The 25832-nt window shown below is 39.0% G+C and overlaps 1 protein-coding gene across 1 annotated transcript in view; it reads right to left on the reverse strand.

The window, feature by feature from the left end:
- Positions 1-328: 328 nt before the first annotated feature.
- Positions 329-25832, reverse strand: part of Cacna2d3 (calcium voltage-gated channel auxiliary subunit alpha2delta 3) — a 927251-nt gene continuing 901747 nt past the window's right edge. The window contains exons 36-38 of the mRNA XM_042679948.1: positions 3972-4084; positions 3140-3222; positions 329-745 (exon numbers count right to left, since the gene is read on the reverse strand). Coding sequence (XP_042535882.1) covers positions 653-745; positions 3140-3222; positions 3972-4084 — 289 coding nt within the window. The 3' untranslated portion in view covers positions 329-652. The remainder of the gene's footprint in view (positions 746-3139; positions 3223-3971; positions 4085-25832) is intronic.

Raw genomic sequence — 25832 nt, forward strand, 5'->3', positions numbered from 1 at the left:
ATGGTTCAGTGTTTAAATGTTATGAGAGCTGTGTTCTTACCCAAATTATGATTTCTATTGAAGTTTAATTCAACAGAATTCAGGATTCCATGTAATAAACTCTTCCTATGTAGATGATATTTTGATTTACTTCTGTAAATATTTTTACATTTGAGTGGGACATTTAAACAATTGTTAAATATTTGTCTAGAATCAGCTTTAGAACAAATTCTCTGCCAACAACTCCCCTTTACTGGGTTCTGGAAAGGATGGCTTTTCCCTCCCAATCATTTTTTTTTTAGACTTAGTTCTCAGCCCATAAAATGATGATAGATTCCAAACAAGGAGATTATGATTTTAATATACTTTATTTAAAAAGTACACAGTTTTAAATTGATTTCCATGGGTTTCAAGCAGAAGGGACACTGCCTACCTCTGGCAGTCCCATGTCTGATGAGAATGAATATCATGTGGCAAACTCACATTGGCATGACTAGCAAAGTAAAAAGATAACTTTTTTGTCAACATATCTTTAAGAGTTTATATCACGCACAGTTTAAAATCATGAGATGCTGATGGTTGGACTATATATTTTATATCTCCTATGTCGCACCATATTTTGGTTCACAGTTTATCCATGATTTAGCATGCCAAGAGAATATCTCAGTCAGTGTCACCTTGAGAAGAGGATCAAAAGCAGAGGGAGCAGAAAAAGGGCCACTGAGGCTTGGAGAGTCGGTGCACCCCCACACTCCCTTGCATTCTCCTATGGGGGAAGCAGGGGTTGGTTAGAGCACAACTAGTTCCAGTAGGTGTTAAACTTGCAACTTTGAAATCAGAGTGATTCCTAGGCCTCTCTTCCCTTTCCAATCTAAGGACAAATTCTTCTGGGACCTAAATGATGAGATAGTATGTATCTATGCAAATCTCATTAAGTTAGAGATTTAAAAATCTCTCATTTCTCCAGGCCCCAGTGATTTACACATACAATCCACGCTACTCAGGAGGCTGAGGTCTGAGGAACCTAGTTCAAAGCCACCCTGGGCAAGAAAGTCTGTGAGACTCTTTATCTCCAGTTAGCTACCAGAAAATGGGAAGTAGTACTGGGTTCAAAGTGGTAATACTAATCCTGAGCAAGAGAGCTCATGGATAGTACCCAAGCCCCACAACTAGAAAAAAAAATTGTTTTTAATCTCTGATTTCACCAGGCACCGGTGGCTCACACCTGTAATCCTAGCTACTTAGGAGGATGAGATCTGAGCATTGAGGCTCAAAGCCAGCCCAGGCAGGAAAGTCTGTGAGACTCTTATCTTTAATTAACCACCAGAAAACTGGAAGTAGTGCTGTGGCTCAAGTGGTAGAGCACTCAACTTGAGCTGAAGAGCTCAGGGACACCAGCACCCAGGCCCAGATTGACTGACAAAAATAAATAAATAAATAAATGTATAAATGTATAAATAAATAAATCTCTGATTTCATTTGTCAATTCATAAAATTCCTCATTGCAAACTCTTAAGTAGAACACTCAAGAAAGAGGTAAAGGCCTGGTGGTAGAGATGTCTGCTTTGATTATCTTAAAATTTAAAAAAAATGCGGTCTTCTATGTTTCAGTATATAAAGATTATAATGGAGGGCCTAATTTGTCCATGGTTTGTATGTGTTTCCTTCTATCTTCACTTTTTGATGTGTGAGAGGAGACTTCCACAAAAATGAAAATTTATTTACTTCTTACTCCAGATTGGTTCATATTCACTAACTGACATTTCCCTTCTATTTTATTATGCTATGTTGTTGTTAGTAAGCATTCATTTTTATCATGCATTCTTTATTGTTTTAAAGACTGTTGGTCACAGGTCATGTAGCCAATGGCATTTTCCATTTCTCTACCTATGACAAAGATACCAATCACTAGAATCACTACTTGGGCTTCCTTATCTCTCAGTAACTTCTATGGCAAAGGTACTAATTGCTACAAGACATTTCATCATTACCTGAACTTCCTGATCTCTCAGTGACTTATCTTTTTTCAAGTTCCATGAAATTAGCTAATGAACTTGAACAATCTTGGTTATAGTTACATTTTTTTGGTCTAGTTATATGGATCTGCTTTCCTTCAATAGCTTTCTGGTCTTTGCTAGAGAGGGTTCCTATTCCTTAGAATCTAACCCTCATACTTCTAACATTTTACCATGTAAAACTAGTCTATGTGTTATATATACATTTTTTATTCTGTTACATGGACCTCATCTCACTACTATAGAAACTTAAAAACTGTAGGTTTCATATATTTGTCTTCTATTCAGTTCCTGAAGCAAATTATCTTATAATTTATAAAATTATATAAAATCTACTCTTGGCTGTCTAAGTATGCCGTCCCTGATTTTAATTGGAAGTTTAGTGTTTGGGATTATTGTTTGTATCTACACTTTTCTATACTTTCAGTTTGTGGTTTTGATCATTGTAGAGTTGATCACTGAATTTTTACAAAGACCTTTCAGCATGTATTTGTATAGTATACTGCTGTTGAATTTACCCTTTGACTACAAAAGCAAATGTAACCATCATTTAATAACTTGTGTTATCTTAAGTTAAAAATAATTTGCTATTTAAAGGCGAGATTAACAAGCAGTTGGCCGTATTAACAGTTTTGAGAGTAGGTATTTATTCACCCTATGGTAATGGATCTGAGGGTAGACATGGAGTTAATTTCTAGATTTTTATTTTTCTGGATTTAAAACCTTTGTGCATATAGCATTACTGGTGGTATTCTTTTATAAGTTTACCTTTCTCTGGATTAACTTTATTTCCTCCAACCATCAGGTATAAGTAGAATGTCTTCACAAGGTTAGAGGCTTTATCAATGACGACTAATGTTTATATGAGTGAATTTATTAACAAAAACGCTGCCTAAAAGTAAGCAGGGAAAATTAATTTTAACATTTAGTGAGCCACAGCCACATCACATATGCTAAGAGTCCTTTTCTAATCTATCCTTTTTATATAGGGTAGGAAAAGAAAGCACCGAGGATCACCTTTCCGGATTTTCCTCTGTTTTTGTTTCCTGTTAGGGATTTTTCTCAAGAGTAAACATCTCAGCTGTTATGAGGCTGTCATTTTAAATTTGATGGGAAAAGAGAATAGAATCAATTCTCACACTTACCTCAGGATGGAAGCCATGACATGATTCCGGACGCCTTCTGATCTTCTGAGCCTTTAAACGTTCGCACTTAAGTGATTCATTATGTTGACTGTAGTTAAGGCGTGTTTCAAAGGCTTACTTTTCCTACTCTGAATTTCAGAGGTCAAAGCTTGGTATTAAACTGGCTTGAAAATTTCACTCTCTAGTGAGTGGAAATGATAAAACGTTTTTCCCTCTCTTAATATTTCTCCCACAGGTATTCTGACTGTTGATCTTTTACTACCCGGGGCGGATAGCCAGGCATGAGACATTCCAATGGGCCAATCATCTTGGGCTTATGACTAATGCACACCTTCCTGAAGGGGCATATTTTTCATTTCAAGTCCAGTGTGCACAAAGGCCACAGGTGACCACCATATGACCTCCACCAGTGGCAGACCAAGAGATTAAAAAACAACAACAAACAAACAGACAAACAAAGCTGACCTAACTCTCCTCATTGAGCAGCATTTGTCATCCCACAAGTAGGCAACATATGTACCTCTGTACCCTGTAGGAGTTAAGGTGGGGGGCCTCAAAACTTTATGCTAACAGGTGCCCTCTCTGTTGCCTGACAATGGACTCAGAACAGTGACAATTGGGGACAAAAGGACTTCTCTAACTTACACCACCAGGTGTTCTTTCGCCTTATTATACATGTTTTTCTTTGCTCATTTTTCTGCCAATGTTCTAACTTAGTCACTATACTCAAGAACTGAGGCCATTACAGTGCCACGGACCACTGCCAACCAGCAGTAACATATCCCTTTTCTGACTTTGGCACTAGCAGGTGGAGCTGCACACCAAAGGATATACCTGATTTCAATGGGTGCCATGGTGATGGGAGCCACAGACTCACAGAGGCAGCTGCTGTCCACTACCACCATGAACAGATTGCTGCTTGGGATTTGCTGGATGACAAAGGACCTGTTGGAACAATATGCAAGATTGAAAGGTCATTTCATATCCCTCAGTTGAAGGTTAGGAAAAATTTCCCCCTGAGTAGCGAAAACTATGTTTTATAAAACAAGATTTAGAGACTGTTTTTTACTATAAAGTTGCCTTCTTTGAAGGGGCTCTTTACTTAATTATTGAGCTCTAATAAGAAGAGGTATAGCCACATGAAGTTAATACAAGATGTATAAAACATAAGTGTTAGATGTGTTGGCTAAGTCACCTAGTTTGTAAAATCTGGCTTTTCTACACCTGATTTCTTTGTCCCAGAGCAAAGATCTATTATCCTAGCCTGAATTTGATGTACTGCTAGGTGAGGTTTTCTCTCCTCCTTCCTCAATGAGAGATAACATTATATGTATGGCAAAAGATGTTATGGGTGTCTTAGAATTACCCCTATATTACTTTGTACAATATCTGCCCCAAATAAAGGAAACATATTTTGTATGAAGAGAGGATCAGTTAGTACACAGCTAAGGTTGAACAGAAGTTCTGGTTCCTCAATACAGCCAGTCTGATTGTAGTAGACTTGCTGGTGCCACATCAAGCTTTGAAGCTGCTTCGGTACTGAAGATCCTGCCGTGCTTGAACCTAGATGACTAGAACATCAACACTGTGGAAAGAAGCAATGTAATAGGTTGAGAACCAAACCTCTTGGGCTGTTTAAGCCATTGAAATTCTGTGTTGAACTGAACACTGTTGTGACTACTAGGTAAGGTTCTTAACGTGTATCTCTAAGCTGAGCATACCTCTAACCATCAGTAATAAAGCTAAGAACATCATAAGGTCTGAAACCTGCAGAAAAGGGTTCCTTGCTTTGCTGTAGAACATGCCATTCAGGGTAACCTGAATTCATGTTCCCAGGCCCCAGTCTCTCATATTTGACTCAACATAGATTATTTCCTTATATCCTTTAGATCAGTCATTTTACATCAACAATTTGGTGCTCAACCTTGAGCCACAAAGATGATACACTTTTGCAGATGACCCATTTTTGCAATTGGTAAGTCTTTCCTGAGTTTTGCTTCTTCCTTTCTTTTCATTTGAGTTGACAGTCCTTTGCTTTACTCTGTACTGTTTCTTGGATATCACTTAGAAAGCATTTGTTGGGATTTTTGTTTTCTAGCACTGTGACTTTTTCTCCTACAATCCCTTTATTACATATATATATATATTTTTTGTATTTACTTTTCTCCCACTCATTACAACCTTGCCCTTAGTTTGGTGTAGGAGTTCTCTGAGTGTCTAAATGTAAGGAAGCCAATTATAGATACTTATTGCTCCAGCTGAAAAGACACAGCTTGGAAAATGAACTGTATCGTATAGAGTGCCACAAGTATGCCAGGACCTGCAATGACATCAATAGGGAAAGTCTCAAGATACTATGCCTTTGTCCTGGGTCAGCAGAACTCTATTCATTTATCCAGGAAGACATATGTAAAGGATATTATATTTCATAAACTTGCAGGGTAAACACAGATCATAGAGGGAGGCTTTGGGGTGAAAACAGGAAGTGACTGTCATAACCAGCACATACACCATTACAAAACACAATACCTATCAGTTAGGTAGCAATTCTGGGGAGAAAAGGAGCCTCAGCTAAAATGGAAACAAATTCAAGAAAGAAAGGCTGGCACTTCAAGTTGTATGTCTAAAGATTAGGGAAGCTCAACTCGCCAGTATTCAGAAACATGGGGAAACGACTAAAGATGACTTGGCTTTTTTGTTTCCCTAAATACAGGATATTTCATCTTCCTAAACTCGGTTTCCCACATAGCAAACCATAAACCTTTGACAGTGAAAGAGGGGGAGATTCTTGTGTTGCTGAGCATTTTTGTGCTGGTCCTAAAATCTGGTTGTAGATGCAGCTTCAGGTAAAAAATACCTACTTCTGTTGGTGGGAGCGTAAACTTGTTCAACCACTTTGGAAAGTAGTATGGAGGTTCCTCAAAAGACTCCACATAGAGCTCCCCTATGACCCAGCAATCCCACTTTTGGGCATTTACCCAAATGTTTACAAACAAGATCACACTAAAGCTACCAGCACAACTATGTTTATTGCAGCATTATAAACTATAGCTAAGATATGGAACCAACCCAGATGCCCCTCAGTAGATGAATGGATCAAGAAAATGTGGTATATATACACTATGGAATTCTATGCCTCCATCAGAAAGAATGACATTGCCCCATTTGTTAGGAAATGGAAAGACTTGGAAAAAATTCTATTAAGTGAAGTAAGCCAGGCCCAAAGAAACATAGGTCCCATGGTTTCTCTTATTTGCAATAACTAGTGTATGTCTGAGTCAAGCAGAAAAGGTCAGATAAGTTGATGTTAGGGAACTGAACCCTAAGATACGTATTCAAATGTTTTTTTTCTTTCATGCGATTGTTTCTAACGCATTTATAAGATTATTTCTTTGTTGCTTTGTATGTCCCTCCCCCACAGTATAACCCCTGATTTCACTGTATTTGATGTCGGTATAATTTGTGGAGGGGAAGGGGAAAAACAAGTCGTTTAAATAAGGATACAAGTGGACCCGTTGCAACAATGAGAAGTACAAGTTGTCATGTCCAAAACGAACTTTACAACTTTGGTGGGGGAGTGGGGGGAGGATTGGGTAGGGGGAAGGGGGGAGGCTGGGAAGGGATGGGAAGGGTAAACAAAGGAGGAGGCCACAATGCTTGATAAGAAGTGTACTCACTATCTTGGCCATGTAATTATAACCCCTCTATACAGTATTTTCACAATAAAAAAAATTAAATTAAAAAAAAATACCTACTTCTTACCACCAATACCTATTTCTATCCTCCCCTGATGCCTGCTAGGTTGAAGTATCTAAAGTGGGTGAGTTTCCTTTGCCAGGTAAAGAAAGGTGATATTCTGGTGCAGTGGTGGCTGGCCCTATAATCTTCAGGATCAGGAGAGAGAGGGACCTGGAGACAGTGCAAGTCCATCTAGAAAAACTGGCCCTGGCAATCCCTACAAATAGCTTTGGTGGGGGCTCCCAGTGCTGCTTCCTTCTTGCTTGGTTGAGATTTCTCTTGTAATCTTTGAGTTCATGGTAGTATGCTGCAGCCTTTCCTGGTAAGAGCACTTTTGATCTTGTCATATAATTTCATTGTTGTTAAAGCTAACATGCCTAACTTAAATGGATTATGACTATCTTTAGGAAATTCTTTTATTTATTTTTGGCAATACTAGGATTGGAACTAAGAGACCCATACTTAAGTAGTCAAATGTTCTACCACTAGAGACACCCTACCAACCCTTTTAGTTTGGTTATTATTTAGATTTTAGTTTGGAGTCGGGCCTAGGCCTCCATCTAGATGGAAATAAGATATGAGCTACCATACCATACCCTACCATTGAGATGGGCTCTTACTAACTTTTTGCCTAGCTGTCCTCCACTCATAATCCTCTTGATCTCTGCCTTCGTATAACTAGAATAATCATTAGGATAATTGTGTGTGTGTGTGTGTGTGTGTGTGTGTGTGTGTGTGTGTGTGTGTGTGTGTGTGTGCTATTCCTGAGCATTTTTGCTCAAGGCACTTGAGCCACAGCTCCACTTCCAGCTTTTTTGGGTAGTTTATTGGAGATAAGAGTCTCACGGACTTTCCTGCCCAGGCTGGCTTTGAACCATGATCCTCAGATCTCAGCCTCCTGAATAGATAGGATTACAGGCAAGAACCCGGCCTACCATTAGGGTAATTTTTAAATCACAGTTACAAGACTAACATACAAAAATGTTTCCTAGCTTTCTTGCTTAAAGAAAGAAAAAGAAGTAGCTAAAATGTAAACAGCTAGTGGGGATGGGAGGGAAAAACTGGAAAGGGAGGAGTGACATTGTCCAAAAAGAAATATACTCTTCACCTGATTTATATAACTGTAACTGCTCTGGGGATCACCTTCATAGTAACAATTTTTTTTTTGTTGTTGGTTGTGGGGCTTGAACTCTGGGCCTTGGGAGCTGTCCCTACTTTTGCTCAAGCTAGTGCTCTACCACTTGAGCCACAGCACCACTTCTAGTTGTCTGGTGCTTTATTGGAGATAAGAGTCTCATGGACTTTCCTGCCCAGGCTGGCTTTTAACCACAATCCTCAGATTTCAGCCTCCTGAGCTAGGTTTACGGGTGTGAGCTCCTGGTGCTCAGCTTATAATAACAATTTGTAATGTAAACATCTAGGATTTAAATACTGGATTCAAATAAGGAAAAGAGAAATATGTCTTTAAATTCAGACAAAGGAGAGCTAAATTAAACATGCTGTATGGTACCTATTTCACCCTCCCACCAAAAAAAATGTTGTTCCATAGCCTACAAATGAGAAAAGGTTATGCAAAAAAATTCATCTCAGAACCTGATAAAAACTATGTGATCATATTTTGTCATTCATTTGTTAGAAAAATAAAGTTTTCTTCAAAACTGTTAGCATTCCTTTTGTCATAGTAATTGATGCACTTTGTAAGTACCTGGTTAGGATTAGCCATCTGCCACCTGGACTGGGTTCTTTCCATGTCAGGGTACCATGATAGTCTTCGTTGACCCACATGGAAGCTAGGGCTCACCCTAGTGCCATTGAGCTAATTTCTTTCCATCCCTGCAGTGCACTGGGGCTTTGTGGGATGCCTTTCCCTTGCTCCTTTCTAACCCCTCTGGAGAAGAAACCTAGGCTGAAAGACACTGGGTAGACTAGTGACTCTTTCTCATCCTACAAATTTCAATTTTCCCCTTCCACAAGTCCCAAATCCATTCAGAGTAGGGGCTTCTACTAGTCCTTCATGTTTGTCCCATCTACACTGGATTCATATTTGGGAGGGATTTCTTAGAAATTCAGAGCACACATTTGTTTCCTTCAAGGGAGTTTAGGCAGAACTTGTTCTTTCCAAAATGACTGGGAACCTGAGATGCATGAAAGCAGGGAAGAGGTCAGAAAGCTCAAGAAAGCTTTCACAGGTTGCTTCTCAGGTTGGATGGTCAGGCTGGATGTTCAAGATTACATCTGATTAGAAAACAAGGGAGATTCGAAGAACTTAACTCCTTAGGTCTCCCTAGTGTGGCCTTCCTACATTTTAGGTTGCTGTATTTAAACACTTTGTAAATGAAGTTTACATATAAAGGTGGTTTCTGCCGATGACTAGCTTTAAGATGGAAAGATAGAAAATAGCAAAAGTAAAGGCTAGGTCAAAGGAGAAAGTTTCTTTGAACAGGATCTAACTTTTTCTGTGGTTGAGATGAATGCCCCATCTTACTTCACTTCCAAAAGTATGCAATTGCAAATTCAGGATTAAAGATTGCTTTAAGTGATGGAAGAGATGATCATCAAAATCACAAAAAAAACATTTTGGAAACTTGGAAACTGAAAAAGAATAAACCTAAAAAAGAGCCAGAGAATCTTTTCTCTGTATTTCTCTCTTTATATGTCTAATGATAACAAAGGGACTGAGAAATAAATGAGTGCTCATAAATTAAATAACATCATCCCAAACACACTCTTCAAGGTTTGTAAGACTTGGGAAAATCCTAAGTAGCTAAGGCTTGTCTACTATTTAGCTTAGAGAGTGCTTGCTTAGATACTGCATAACATTCACATGCTATTAAAATGGTTAATGAGGGCTAACAAGCTTTGTATAATGCCTCAAAATTTCCATGAGCAATTTGGATAATTGTTAGTAATGGGTAGATTAGGAAAAGGTAAGTAGAATAAACATTTATAAGTAAAATCCTCAGAGCTTCAATCTTCACTAAAACTGTAAGGTTATGCTATACTGTTAAGTAATATTCATTAGAGGGCTAGGTGACTTCTAAATAAAATACTGATGTCTATGACTGGCATTTTTATTTTATGTAATTTAAAGGCTAAATGAGTCATTGCGGAGACAAAGGTTATAATCCTGGCACTTGGAGGCTGAGCAGGAGAGTCTCAAGGCCTATCTAGGTTACATACTCATACTAGATACTAGGTTACATACCCTGTCTCAACAAAACAAAACCCTAAATATATTTGGCTATGTTTCCATACTTAAAATTTCATTACAAAAATGTAAAAGTATTAGTCTGTGTACTTGCCAGGGGTTAATTATCAAAACGAACAAGAGGAGAAACAGCTCCATATCTGAGGGAAATGAGACATGTTTTATCAAGGAGGTCACAAAATATGAGAATTTGTTGAGGAGAAAAGAAGGTAAGTGTTTGTTCTAAAAGGGACTAGTTTTGCTCAACATGGCGACTCAAGGCACCATCTCTGCCTACTTGGGAAGCAGAGATGGGAGGTAGCAGTTCAAGGCCATCCTAGGTCTAAAAATAGAGGCCCAAAGGAGGAGGCTGCAATGCTTGGTAAGAAATGTACGCATTATCCTGCCCATGTAATTGTAACCCCTCTGTACAGTATGTTCACAAATAAAATAAAATTAAATTAAAAAAAAAAAGAGGTAGGCATAATGGGTGCGCACTTTAGCAACATACCCAAGAAGCATATACAGGAAGATCATACTCCAGCAGGACATAAAAAGAGACCCCGTACAGAAAATAATCAAGGCAATCTTGGGGCTGGTAGCTCACACATATAATCCTAGCTGCTCAGGAGGCTGAGTTCGCAGGATCAGTGTTCAAAAGCTAGCTCAAGCAGATAATCTAAGACACTTTGTTTTCAATTAACTAGAATAAAGCCAGAAGTGGAGGTGTGGCTCAAATGATAGAATACCAGCATAGCAAGTCCTGAAGTTCAATCTCTAGAACTGCCAATAAAAGACCCGTTCCAGTATAAGCAGAGTACTTGTATGTCAATGAAAATACCATGAAATGGATGATGGTATTGTAAAAAGGTTTTGCAAGTGAACTTGTGGGAAAATTTATATGTGGTCAAGTGAATACAAAATGTATAAAGACCAAACGAATCATAACCTAACAACACATCTCAGGAACTTAGAAAAAATAATAAATCAATGCAAGATCATAAGAAATAGTTTAAAGATCAAAGCATACATAAAATGAAAATTAAAAATAGAGATGATAAATAAATCTTTTTCTTTATTTGTGATAATTTGGATAAAACAATCCCACTTTGCCCAAAAGTGGGATTGCTGGGTCGTAGGGGAGCTCTATGTGGAATCTTTTGAGGAACCTCCATACTGCTTTCCAAAGTGGTTGAACAAGTTTACACTCCCACCAACAATGCACTAGGGTTCCCTTCTGGCCACATACCGTCCAGCATCTGTTGTTATTAGAGTTCTTGATTATAGCCATTCTAACTGGGGTGAGGTGGAATCTCAATGTTGTTTTGATTTGCATTTCTTTTATGGCTAGAGGTTGAACATTTCTTCATGTGTCTATTGGCCATTCTTATTTCCTCTTCATAAAAGTTTATCTTTAAGTCTTTAGCCCACTTATTTATTGGGCAGTTGTTTCTTTGAGTAATAAGATTTGAACTCAGGCTTCCTAAGCAGGTACTCTACCAGCTGATCCATGCATCCACTATCTTTATTGCTTCAGTTATTCAGATGAGGATGCAGAGGAAAAAGGAAGTCTTCTACACTGTTGGTGGGAACCTAAACCATTATAGTCTTTATGGAAAACAGTATAAATATTCAGACGAAGAACAGTTCATAACAATAAGGTGACTCAGACTTCCTAGATGATGCCATTGCCTGAGAAAGATGGAATCGAACTTAATGAAGGGCCCCAGATTCCTTCCACAGGGAATTCCTTGGATAAAAATGACTGAATGATTTGCAATTACTAGTATATGTCTGAGACAAGCAGAAAAGGTCAGGTAAGTTGATGTTAGGGGAATGAACCCCAAGATAAGTATTCAAATGTTTTTTTTTCTTTCATGCAATTGTTTCTAACATATTTATAAGATGATTTCTATGTTGCTTTGTATGTCCCTCCCCCACGATATAACCCCTGCTTTCACTGTATTTGATGTTGGTATAATTTATGGAGGGGAAGGGCAAAAACAAATAGTTTAACTAGGGATACAGGTGGACCTATTTCAACAATGAGATATACAAGTCGTTATGTCGAAAAATGAACTTTACAACTTTGGTGGGGGCGGGGGGGGTTTGGATGGGGGGAGGTGGGGGGAGTATGGGAAAGGATGGGAAGGGGAAACAAAGAGGAGGCAACAATGCTTGATAAGAAATGTACTCATTATCTTGCCTATGTTATTGTAACTCCTCTGTACGGTATTCTCACAAAAAAATAATCATTATTATGAAAAAAATGACTGAGTAAGAGCTAAAATCAAATGATTTTGCCTACTGGAAGAGAGAGAAAGATTCCTTCAAAGAGCTGCAGGTGTGGAACCTTGTTTTCTGCTAAGGGCGATTTGGATATTTATAGCATCATTCACAGGCCTAGATTTATTGAGTTTTGAGTCCCACTTGTAGTTGCCTAGGCAGAGTGAGACTAAAATGATTTCATGGGTCTTATAGGGCCTGCAGCCTGCCTCTGTTATGAAACCAAGAATTTAGCCCAGGTATGATTAAACACCTTCTGTCCAACAAAACCTCAGGGGCTATAAATTCTTGAATTTACAATTCTCCCCTCATATGGGTGACAGTTCCTGACAGCATGTGTGGATGTGTGTTTGTGTGTACCTAGAAAAATTGGGTGATACTCATCTTCACTGCACTGACAAATCAAATGAACTCACAAATTCCTCTAGCAACTATTGCACTTATACTTGTTCTTTTAGAATGCATTTTTATAGTCTTGAATATCTTCATATACAGATCATTTAAAAGACTTGGAATTTGCTTGCTATGTTGTCCCTTTCCTTCTCTATTTTTTTTTTTGAGACAGGGTCTCACTGTACAGCTTTGTAGCTGAAGCTGGTCTAAAACTCACCACATAGCCTAAGTTGTTCTTGAAATTGTCATATTCCTGTTGTTAATACTTAGCACTTCCCAAGTACTGAGATTACAGGCATGTGCCATTTCACCATACTTTGGTATGTTTTCTTAAAGAATTAGTATAATCCTGACATGGATTTTAAATAAACTACAAATGATGATGGTGTTATGTCAGTAACTGTATTTTTGTTATGATTTTTTGCTCATTTATACCCTTGTTTTCCTTGAAGACACTCTTTATAATCTCCAAAGAAAAAAAATTAAATTATACCAAATAGAGAATTAAGAAAAATTCAGACTGTCTGGTGAAGATTATTTAGAACCTAATAAAAATAAAGTTCCTTTTGGGATACTTCTATTTCAGACCAAACTTCCATATCCAAAGCAACAAAAATTCTTTTTAGGAAAAAAGAAAGAACATTAACTGGGTCTCACTACTTAGATTACTATGCTGCTATTGATATTGGAAATGACTAGATATGGCACTCCCGGATAAAAGTGCCAATTTGTTGTAGCTTCTGGTGTTTCATGACAACCCAAAACCTGGTAAGCAGGGCTGGATTCTCTATAGCATGAGGCCTGACCACACCTTTCACTCACATGAACTCAGATATATGAGTTCTGGTGGACTCCAGATTGCAGTACTATAAGGCCTGGGAGACTCTGGGAAGCAGAGGCAATATGCAAATGCCCATCTGCTTTAGAGTCACTTCTATTTTATTGATCCAGGTGTGGGATATCCTAAATTTTGGGGGTTGACTCTTATAATCCAAATACTAAAACACCCCCCAAAAGAGACCTCATAGGAAGTACAGGTTAAGTTTAAGACAAGTTGAATTTTCTATAAATGAAGAAACATTCCTTAAAAGACAATTCACTTAATATTTCCTCTAGATGCAGTTTTTAGTTTCAGTAAGATAGTAAAGGATGGGAAACCCTTTTACAAAGAAAATGTATAAAGTGCTAGGCAAATGATATATGAGTATTCCTGAGCTCAAAGGTAGGGAAGAGTCTGTACTTAATTCAGCAGGGTAATTAACAGTGTTAATAGAAACAGAATCAAATGTGGCTATAGGACAATAGAAAATACTTCTTAGTAAAAAATGTTAGTATTTCAATGGAAATACTATGGAGAGCATCAATTATGGAAAATAATAGATGAGGCCTCTAATCTGTACCTTTCGAGTCCAATTTCCACCAAAATCTTTGATATATCCTATAGTACAATTAACGGATACCAGAAAAACACTGAATCATATCTGTGTGCTTGCTATAATTTCATTTCCATGTTCTGATTATTTCATAGATTTTTAATAGAAATAACCAAATTTCCCACAAGTCTGGCCTTTTATCTTTACCTCATTTATTACAAGGGAAAGGATTCAAAATAAGTGTGGTTGCCTGACCTCATAATGTGACTTTCCAAAATAAGAACCTGGTATAACACCAAAACTGTAAGAAAAAAATCAAAGTATTTAGCAACAAATAAGAGTTACAGGGGCTGGGAAGGTGCCTCAGTTGTAGAGTGCTTGCCTTGCATACATGAGGCCTTGGGTTCAATCCTCAGCACCACAAAAGCAGAAAAAGCTGGAAGTGGTGCTATGGCTCACGTGGTAGAGTGCTAGCCTTGAGCTGAAGTGCTGAGGGACAGCACCCAGGCCCAGAGTTCAGGCCCCACACCCCACAACCAACAACAACAACAACCATATATATATATATATATATATATATATATATATATATATATATGGTTGTTGTTGGTGGTGTTGGTGGTGATATATATATATATATATATATATATATATATATATATATATATATCACAGTAAAAATGTAAAAGTTAAAGAACACATTTCATCCAAAAAAAGTTACAATGATACAATGAATTGGACATTTAAGGCCAATCTTCCTTAATATTAGAATCAGCCAAAAGATTAGATTGAAACACAATAATAGATTTCATCAAGCACTATACATAAAGGAGAAAAAACATACTGTCATGTTGATTAAAAAGTATGGTGATAAATTCAAAAAGTGTTTATTTTTTGATTGATTAGGAAATGTTTCATTCATCTGCTACCTTTTCTTCTTTTAAGCACACTAAGTTCTTGATCATTGTAACTAAGTACAATACTCTTTACTGTGTGCTACATGAAAATGTACCAGATAAAATGGATGGAAAAAAGAGGGAAAGTCGAAACTGGATCATGACAGTTAATTGTAGTGTGACCCAGGCATGACTTGAAAACTATAACTCCATGGGACAAGAAAACATTTGGCCTCCACATGCACACTGTGTGTGGCATGGCCAACAGAGGAAGCGGAAAACTCAAGTTGTGTGAAGATGCTGTAGATTGCTTGACCTTGGCTGATTAAAACACGGAGATTGAGCAAAGATGCCTTGGGCTCCTTAGGAGCCAACTTATGTATCTGATCTAGCATTCTGGGGATTGTTAGGTAAACTTCTTAAGATACATCATTCAGATTTACAGAGCCTTAGACCCCAGTGGCTATCTAGAACATTGGAAGCCTATGGAAAAAATATCCTTGCTTTGTTGTAGTCTACCCATCAGAGGCCCTAGCACTACAGTGATTTGTTCTGTGGCTACAATTGAACCCTTTCTGGGTTGGCGTATGTAATTCCAGGTAACTTGAATTGATGTTCCAGGGTGATGGTCACTCTGGTTTGGCTCAGAATAAACTGTTTCTGCATTATTGTATATCAGTGATTTGGCATGGGAAGGCCATCATAGAAATTGTCCTTTATCAAGAGGTGCTGCTGTGTCTTGGAGGACTTTGCAGATGTGCTAAACCTTTATCACAGGCTGACAGCCCATGTTTCATGATATTTCATTAAGTTCATTTCTTTGGTGAAAATATAATTTAACCTGACAAAAATATTGGTTTATAGGGGAGTAAACCTTCCTTCCAATCAATTTATTGTGTTCTCTAGAGTGTATCATCATGGTGAATTAAATTTGTTTAATGAAGAAGAATTCTGCTTTGTGGAGAAAGACTCCCACTTCTTTGGACCTGTTACTACCTCATTTGTTGAATTATGAATGAATGCACTAAGAGTCCAATGCACCTGGTTTTCTTTCTGCAACTTCCAATATCTATCCATAAGTTAAACCCTGAAGATGAGTTGTTTTTCTTCATCCTCAGTGGCAAATAGGACATGCCCCTCCCTAAATCACTATCTAGACTCTAGCATCCTACTTTTGGTTCTCTCTGCCCTTCTCTATGATGACACTTGGTTTGGGAAACCTATGCAACATTTTAAACATTTTTAAACTAAAAACAAAAATTCTGCTTATCATTCCCTTTGGTGCTAGATGCACTCCTACCTAAGCAAAGGTAATCTCTCCAGTAATTCTGGAGTTTCTGTGTAATAGATAATGCTTATCAGCATAAAAAAATCCAACCTGAGATGGCTCTCAGCAGAGAACAGTGACTTCCAATTTGGAAAGAAAAGGACAAAACCAAGATTGTATAACAACTCTAAAAGAGCTAGAAGAGTTGAAATGAACCCCAATATAGGGACACAAATAATTTTTTCTTTCTTGCTATTGTTTCTAACATATTTATAATGTACCATGTGAATTTTTTGTTTCTTTGTATGTTCATCCCCCATGGTATAACCCCTGTTTTCACTGTATTTGATTGGTGTCCCTTCTCTAATTCGGGAAGGGGATGGGAAAAAACAAAATGCTTAAATAGGGATACAGGTTGACCCATTGTAACAATGAGATGTACAAGACACTATGTTGAAAACAAACTTTACAACTTTGGTGGGGGAGGGGAAAGATGGGTAGTTGTGGAGGTGGGAGGGAAATGATGGTAGGGAAAAAACAAAGGAGGAGACAACAATGTTCGATAGGAAGTGTACTCATTACTTTGCTCATGTAACTGTAACCCCTCTGTATAGTATTTTTACAATAAAAAACATACAAAAAAAGAACTAGAAGAATAAGTCAAACCAATCTATCAAATGCCAGCTGCACAATAAAGAGAATGGGATTAAAGTGTAAAAAATTCAAAGGAAGAAAATTTCTCAGTTATAAAAAAGAAAATCCCTATTCTTTTCATTGAATGGTTAGTCAAACATGACTGGCAGTTCAGATCATCAAGGAGGGAGACCAGTCCTAAAGCTTCTGCAGAATAAATAACTTGGAAATGAATGAGAAAAAAACTACCACAGGAATGGTGGGCGGGGATGAGGAAACAGATCAAGGAAGTTTTGAGGGAAAGGAAATCAAAGCTGTCTCAATGACAAAGGTAACTGTAGAAGATTATAGAAAATTTGAAATAATTACTGGAAATATGAAAAATAAAAACCCGATTAATCCTACATAGCATTAAGTTAAATACATATACATCCCTTCCACTTTGTCTAAAATTATTGCAATTACAATAAATATGAAGCTGTTAGAATCCCATATTAAAAGGCAGAGACTCATACAACTTTACAAAAATACTAGTATTATGCTGTTTGCCACAAACATTCCTAAAGCAAAATTACTTAGAAAGAGTGAAAATGTATTAGACAAAAAGCTAACATTAAAAGAGAAAGGCTATTAATGTTAATACACAAATGTTCACTGAGTAAAGTATTATTAAAATGTAACAAAACAGTTCATACTAAGCCACTAACAAGATATGAAATGGATCTTTGTGTAAATAAACTGAAATAGCAAAAAGGAATGGAGAAGAATGATCTATCAAAATATGGAATGGAAACTCAGGTTAAACAATATACAATATGAACTATGGAGAACTGTAGCACATTTCTAGGATCGAAATCTTTGGTTGCATGTTCTTCTAGTAGAGACTTCCAGGAATCATAAAAATACATAACACAGCTGGGTGCTGGTGGCTTACACCTGTAATCCTAGCTATTCAGGAGGCTGAGATATGAGGATCATGGTTCAAAGCCAGCCCAGCCAGCAAAGTCTGTGAGATCTTATCTCCAATAAACCACTCAGAAAACCAGAAGTGGTGCTGTGGCTCAAGAGCTAGAGTGCTTGCCTTGAGCTGAAGAGCTGAGGGACAGCGCCAGGCCCAGAGTTCAAGCCCCACAACCAACCAATAAAAATGTAAAAGTTAAAGAACACATTTCATCTACCCTTGAGAATATCAGAGTGACTCGAACAAAATGGGTACAGTGTGTGCTTAAGTATGGTAGGAAAACAAAAAGATCACAAATAATTGAACTACATTTTCAAATCAAGGAGCTGGGAAATGAGATCATAAATGTTCACCTTTCCCCTCACTGTATCTCTTCCCTCATCTGCCCTGGAGTACTGATGTTCCTCTCCAAGGCTCAGTTCTCAGGCTTGCCCAGAGGCCACTAAGAACAAGTAAACATTGCACAAATAGTTTTCCTCATCCCTACCCTTTCATTTGACAAGTTTTGTCATCTTCTATGAAAAGCAACTCTCCTTAGGTCTTCTAACTACTGCTTGATTTCCTAGTCCCTGTAGTCTAAGTCCTAAATAGAATTATTTGTCAGGGTGCTAGTAACTCACAAATGTAATCCTGGCTACCTGGGAAAGGACAATATAAAAAAGCCAGTTGCAAAGAAAAATCCATGAGACCACATCTCCAATTGTTTAAGGCTGTAGGCATGGCTCAAGGCCTAAATGTTATTGTGGCAGCCAAGTTAGCAAGCCAAGCCATGTGAGACCCTGAGTTTGAACTCTGTACTGATAACATAAAACTATTCATCTCCATTTTCTGTCTTGCCTCTCTTCCTCCTTCCTCATACATCTTCTTTCGCAGATTCCTTCCAGCAGGATCAGTGGCTGCCAAGAATCAAGGACCAGACTACCTTTCTTTGCCACCCCTTCTTCCTGGCTTGGTTCCTGCCTACAAGGACCGCATCTGATTGTTACTTCTTTCTTATCTCCAGTAACTACAGCTATGCTGGAGACAGAAGATTCACAGTAAGTATTTGTTGAAGTAATGACAGAATTTATAGTAATGAAAGCAAAAGATTAAGGTACAAATAAAACTGAATAAAAGTGATGAGGTCAAATTGTGATTTAAAGAGGTATTATCTTAAGTCAGCTTCTGGCACTCTTGATTAAGAAAGAAGTCACAAAGCAACAGTAAAACCCAAAAGATAATGAGGCATTTTAAACATTTTTGGTGACTTTTATGTATATGGCTGCAAACAAGTTTAAAACTTAGGGAAAACACACCTTGGAGAAATAAAGCATAAATTATCTACCTTTGGCTAAGCTATAAACATGGGCTGGCCAATTGCTATGAACAAAACTGAAATGCTCATTGAAAATCTACCCCTAGGTGAATACTACCACAACACCAAAGAACAGATATAGCTATGTTCTTAGAAAACCCACACAGACCCACTGACCAGCTATTGGAACTAATAAAAGAACTCAGCAAGCTGACTGGTTACATAATCAGCGTATAAAACCATAGCCTGACACTGGTAGTAACCAATGGGAACTGTTCATAGCATAAAGAACCATTGATACTTCCAATTATCACTATAAATGCCCAAGAGTAAATCTAATAAGGATCATGCTTCTGTGAAGATGAAACATCACTGAAGAATATAAAAAATAAGACAACATCAGAACAGTAGGAAAAGAGCACTCATTTAAAAAATGTCACTTCTACCTTAATTAACTTTGTAACACAAAACCAATCGCACGCAATATCCAAATATGATTTGGGTAGAATTTAAGGTAATGATTCTCAGATACTTTCAGTACAAAGAAGAATTAAGACAAATGTGGTGGGGGGAGGGAAGGGAAGAGACTTGCATTATTCAATATCAAAACCCACAAAGATATTCATAGAAGAGTAGACACCGATGAAGATATGTAAGAATGGTAGAGGTTGGGGGACTCACTCTCTAAAATTTAAACTAGTACAAATTTTAAAATGCAAGATTAGGGGCATAGCGCAAATGTGAGGCCTTGAGTTTGATATTGGGCACTGCAATACGATAACATAAAATCTGTGGAAAAGTTCTTGGATCAATAGGGGGTTAGAGGGAAGGGAAAGAGGAATAAGCTCTGTCCGGAAGAAGATAGGGAATATCAAGAGAGAACTGAGCTAGGGAGAGTGAAAGACCATGAGTATAACTGGAATAGATGGTCAGCATGGATGTTGAACAATGAAACCTGTTGAAATTGTTTTGGCAAGTGGGGGAAGGAAGAGATTGGAATACATAGCACACATGTATGGAAATGTCACCATGAAATACACTGCCTTTAGATGCAAATAAAAAAAACAATTGCTGATAGTCAACTTTGAACTTAATCTCTAACACTAATAAGGATCATCATAAGGATCCATGCATTCTTGTCTAAGATTCTTAAAGTATTTACAAAGTAAAGTCTGTGCAAGGACCAAGGAGTGCTGATTGGAAATCACGGAGAATGTGTAAACTCTTACAGCAGTTGTAGGACTGAGACCAGATTATACCCATTTTAGAGTCAGAGAAACAAGGGGCTCAGTAGCTTCCCAGAGTAGCTAGCACAGAGCTTGAGGTCCATCAAACCCACAGCTTGCCCAAGCCCATGCAGCTCTGCTACCACGGGCCGCAGATTCTGTCCGGCATTGGAATTATTAGTGCAGAGCTTCCCCGAGGTGCAATCCATTGACATCACCCCATACTGGCTGCTTCGTGACAACAAACACAAGATTCTGATTTTAACACACTTCACAGGAAGTCCACCATAGCAAATGTCCCCATTTTCCTTTTCAAACCCTAGGAGATGAAAAGCCCTGCATGTGCTTGCCCTGAAGCCTAGGAAAACCACCCCTCGTGAAGGATTTGCCAGCGGAAAGATTAACTACTTTTCCATATTTTAAAGACATACTGTCTGCTTATTAACATGGTGTTTCAGAGAAGCCTGGGCAATGTTAGCTGTTATATGGACAGCGTGTATTTATGGCCCAGGGTCCAGGGTTGAACTTCATAAAGCACACCTTCATCCAGCTGGGCCCTGAAGCCAGGCTGACGTCATAGTGTGGGAGAGCCGAGCCTGGTGCGTTTGCCTGCAGCAAAATAAAAAATTCAAACAGGGAAATGCTTCATAGAGAAGTGCTGTGGTGGTTTCCAGGCAGAGATAGGTCAAAATGTGTAAAAGAAATTAGGTCCTCCAGGGAAAGGAAGTTGCAAAGAGGGAAGCAATTTTGATGCGTAAGGTGCCGGAACTGAAGTAACCCAGTCCTCCTTTTTCCCATCCATTGCCGACTGAGCAAGGACTGGACAGGAAATGTTGATGTGATTTCAAGGCAGCCTTCCAGACCAGAGAGATGCCTTGCAACATGCTTATCCATCTAATGAGAGGTGCTGGGCTAGACAGATGGCAGATATCTTCCTGCTGCTTCCCTATTCCCTATCTTACAGGCAACAAACACATAAAATGGAGAGGGACCAAAGGGCTAGCTTTGCTGAGAAGTACAGGGCCGGACATGTTTGGAGAACCTGTTTGGCGCGTTTTCATTGCATAGGGACAGAACCATGATTTAAAAAAAAAATAATAACGGCGGGATAGAACCTACAGATGTTTTGAACTCTTTCAGGATTTCCCCCTTTATAGATTTACTGCACTTTCCCCCAAAAGATGGGAGATAGTGTGTCACAAGGACCTCTCTAGATTTCCACACTTCACTCACATCCGCCTGGGTAGGGTCTATCCAATGGATCTGCAGGGGATCTTCTTCTCTTTGGAGAAGCATACACCTCAAGCATACACCAAAGGTCCTGCACTTACCCAGGCTAGTAAGTTATGGGTAGCAACCATTGGATGATGATTTAAACTCAAACTAAAAATTAAACACAAGATGTTCTCTGTCCTTCCTCTACCCTACACTATCAATGACATGGGAGGTGACCAAATGGAAGGTCTGCTGTCATGCTCAGCCCAAAGAAAGGCCTCACCTGCCCCTGGTCAATAAAGTGACAGAGCCCAGTACTTTTACAGGTGAATTGTTTTAGCATGTCAGTGCATATACAGTTCCCAAATATTTGAACTGTTTCGGAGCACAGGGAAAGAAGGAAATACTTCAGATTCTTTGTATGAAGAACATTGATACCAAACTGAATAATCTCCCTTCCTGATTACTGATGCCCAATCAGAATGCTAATGAACAACTTTATTGATTTGTTCCAGCTGAAAGAAATAGGAACATGAAGTGTCTCTCAAGTCTTCTTCCATCCTTCCTCTGTCCTTCCCTCCCTTGCTCCCTTTCTTCCTCCATCATCTGTCTTCTACTTCCACTCAACTCTACTTTTAAATTCTTGCTTTCTCATGTCTAGTGATATCTTACATAGATTCCAAAACTTTCTGAATACTTCAGTTTTATAAATTTAGTGCCATCTGGAATACTCTAATTTCATATCAATTGCAAAGCTCTTCACTGTTTTTCCTGCAAGCTTCTAGATTTTACCTTTCTTTCACAGCTTGGAATTAGAAAAATAGCAAAGAGGTATTTCTACTGTCAAGGCAAGTATCATTCTGTCACCACAGCTTTTGTTGTGAGAAAACTTGATTAGCTTAAGGTCTGTGCTGTGTGGCCCAGTATTCAAATGCAGGCTCTCTTGTGAGATTATTATGGGTTCTTTTGAGGGCCTGGAGACTCTCACCGCAGCCCAACTTGACCATCTGTGTATCGCTACTATCAGAAGGTACTCCACAATCTGCTGTCACTGGAGTGGCCTCAAAAATGATGGGTTTAAGCAAGAAGGCATCTTCATTTTGTCTCCTGACCCATGAAAAGCACACATATCTTTGTCTGGCCCTACCACAGGCTAGATTAGTGTTGATGCCTTTCCTAGACCTCATGTATTGCCCAGAAAAGCATCAGGTCTGGGCTTACTTTCTTTGGGTATTCTCAAAGGAAGAGTCTGTGAGAATTTCCCAGCCCATCTAGCTCCCTGGACAAACACACCTGATGCATCTTTGTGAACTGTGTACCTCTGTAGTCCTCCTGTAACCACTGATGTCTCATGAGGCCCTCACCTCTCTTCACACAGTCAACTGGACGTACCCAAATAAATGTGAGGGTTTAAATTAGCACCAGACAGATGGCTGCTCTACCTAGAACCTGTGGTGCTTAGCATCATGGCGTCCTCCTGTAAGTCTAGGCTACAAGAAAATCCCCATTTTACTTCTAGTGCCCATCCTCCCAGTGGATCTAGTCATGTAAGACATCCTTCACAGAACTGGAAAAGAGCCTGTGCTGTGGGATGCATTCATTGGTGTCTAACAGACACTTGACATAAATACCATTCCTGAAAACAGTCTTTGAAAGAGAAATAAATAGGCATGTGTGAATCAAATTTAACATCATACTTAAGTATGAAATACTCAAAACAGGCTAATTAGAGCTCTGAATGAGCCTCACACTCTCTCCCCTTTAGTATTTATCCCTGTTCTGAAAGTCTATGCAGTCTATGCAGTTGAACCAGTGAAAAGAAGGATTAGGTATTGGAACAAATGAAGTGTTCACGGTTACTCGAAACTTATTTCTGCCCACTCCCCATATTTTTTTCTCCTGCATCCATGGGGAATATGGCAGACTCCAAGCAGATTCCGGAAACCATGGAGAGTCTTGAACTGTAAACACAAGGTCTGTAAACTGTAGATCTGGTAACAAAAGATACTACATGACTGAGGGGGTGAGAAATGGGTACAATGTGGGTATTCTGGGGAAAGGCAGGGCAGGAAGAGATAGTATAAGATTCCACCACACAACTCAGAATGCTGTACAACTTATAACTCAGGAACTTCTTGTTTGTGGAATTTTCCATTTAACATTTGGGGACTGCTGTTGACCACAGGTAATTAAAATTGCAGATGGTCAAGCCACAGATAAGGGGAGACTAATGTATGTTTTAATGATGTCACTATCTATTCCAGTCATATAAGCCAAAGATATTCTCAAGTACATTTATTTCAACATTGCTACACCCTAATCTGAATGTCACCTTAATCTCTAACTTGTCCCTCCCCCCCCCCCCCCCCCCCCCCCCGCCACCCGGTGCTGGTTTTAAGGGCATGTAGGACCAACTCTAGGAAATGGCTCTCACTTGGGAGCTCACTAATTGACACTCCTTGTAGTGTTACTGCAAAATGTATTTCAAACTCCAAGTCCAAGGGACAGTAGAGCACATACAGAGGACCAGAAGGGAGGCCAATGAGAAAGGAAATGTTAGTGTCTTATATCAAGATCAACCCTATCTCCCCATCTCACCAGCCCCTTTCCTGCTGTCTGCCTCACAGATAAATTCTCCCTTTAACACTGACAGGGCCTGGCCACAGGCATGGAGAGGGTCCAGGCTTGGTGATGCCTGGAAACACCATAGCATATCCAGGAGGATCTGCAGGGGCAAACCTTTCATCCACCTAACTCAGTGTAAATCAAGGATTTTTTTTTTTTAATTTTTTGTCGTCTTGGGGCCTGAACTCTGGGCCTGGGCTCTGTCCCTCAGCTCTTCAGCTCAAGGCTAGTGCTCTACCACTTAAGCCACAGCAGCACTTCTGGCTTTTTCTGCTTATGTGGTGCTGAGGAATCGAACCCAGGGCCTCATGCATGCAAGGCAAGCACTCTACCACTGAGCTACCTTCCCAACCCTAAATCAAGGAATTTAAAACAAGGCTAAAATAAAAGCAAAAACAGTTTTCATTTGGGTACACAACTATTTCCTGGTGTAAAGGCTGAAATTCTCTTGGGTTCAGGTGTCCAACAAAAACAATCAGAGGCTATGAGACCCTTGGGAGAGGGTGATTGGATCTACTGCCCCAGGCAGGACCAGGCATCTCAATCTAGAGGCTAGTGGCTTAGAGGGATGGAGATCCCAATAGCTAGTGAGCCTCACATCCCTACTGACTAATTGGGTCAGGACCCTGAGAGACCAGTGAGGTCCACTCTTTTATTGTAAGTATCCTATGTCCAAGGGAACATAATATTAAATAGTGAATTGAAAAATGATGATAGGCCAAGAGAGATTATAGAAAGAAGGAAAAGGTGTTATCCTTAAGCAGCTCTAATAGTATTTCTGTGCTGCTTTTTTGGGCATATAGTCCATGTTTTCATTGCTCCAAGTCACAGCTATCGCTGCTGACCACCATCCTTTCTGATGGATATTGTGGCTGGTCGTCTTTCCTGGCTTATCTTGAGGTTGTAGAGAGATACCAAAGTGAGGGCTAATCATGCATTTTATTCCTTTTTTAAATACATTTCTTAATCTCCTAATGTCTACTTAGTGTTCTGATCTTAAAGAGAAATAGATACTGAAAAGTCTACGTGGCCCCTCTCTCCAGCCCAATGCCTACAAATACCCCAGCTCCTAAATTACTTTCCTGCCCAGCACTCAGCCTTAGTCTGGAAATGTCTCTCCCACAATTGCTGAGATTCTGTGTCTTATTTTCTAGCCTTTGCTACTCCCTGAAATCACTGGGGAGTTTTTGTTTCATTTTGCTATCATCTGGGCCATACCCAAAACAAACTAAAATACAATAACTGGGAAGGCCCAAGGGACCAGATTTTTTTTTTAAACCTTGTTGAGAGATCACAGTGTACTGTTAAGGCTGAGCCCTGCTGATCTAGATACTTGTTTCTCACTTCGCCTGCTTACAGCTGATGAGAGAGGATGTTGTTGAAATGCAAATTCTGTTTAGGAGATCTGGGGAGGAGCATGAATCTTCCTTTTCCTTTGGCTCCCAAGTAATGTCCATGCTATGATACTTACTGAGGGCCCAGCAAGGTTCTGAAGCCACCTCATCCTCTCCCCTTGGAAAGGCCCAAGTAATTTCTAAACCACTTACTAAATGTTACTGTCTCTATGAAGCTTTGTCATACAGAGTAGGCCTCATGAAG

The sequence above is a fragment of the Dipodomys spectabilis genome, unplaced genomic scaffold (assembly GCF_019054845.1).
Source record: "Dipodomys spectabilis isolate Male_0828 unplaced genomic scaffold, ASM1905484v1 ptg000054l, whole genome shotgun sequence".
Lineage (NCBI taxonomy): Eukaryota > Metazoa > Chordata > Mammalia > Rodentia > Heteromyidae > Dipodomys > Dipodomys spectabilis.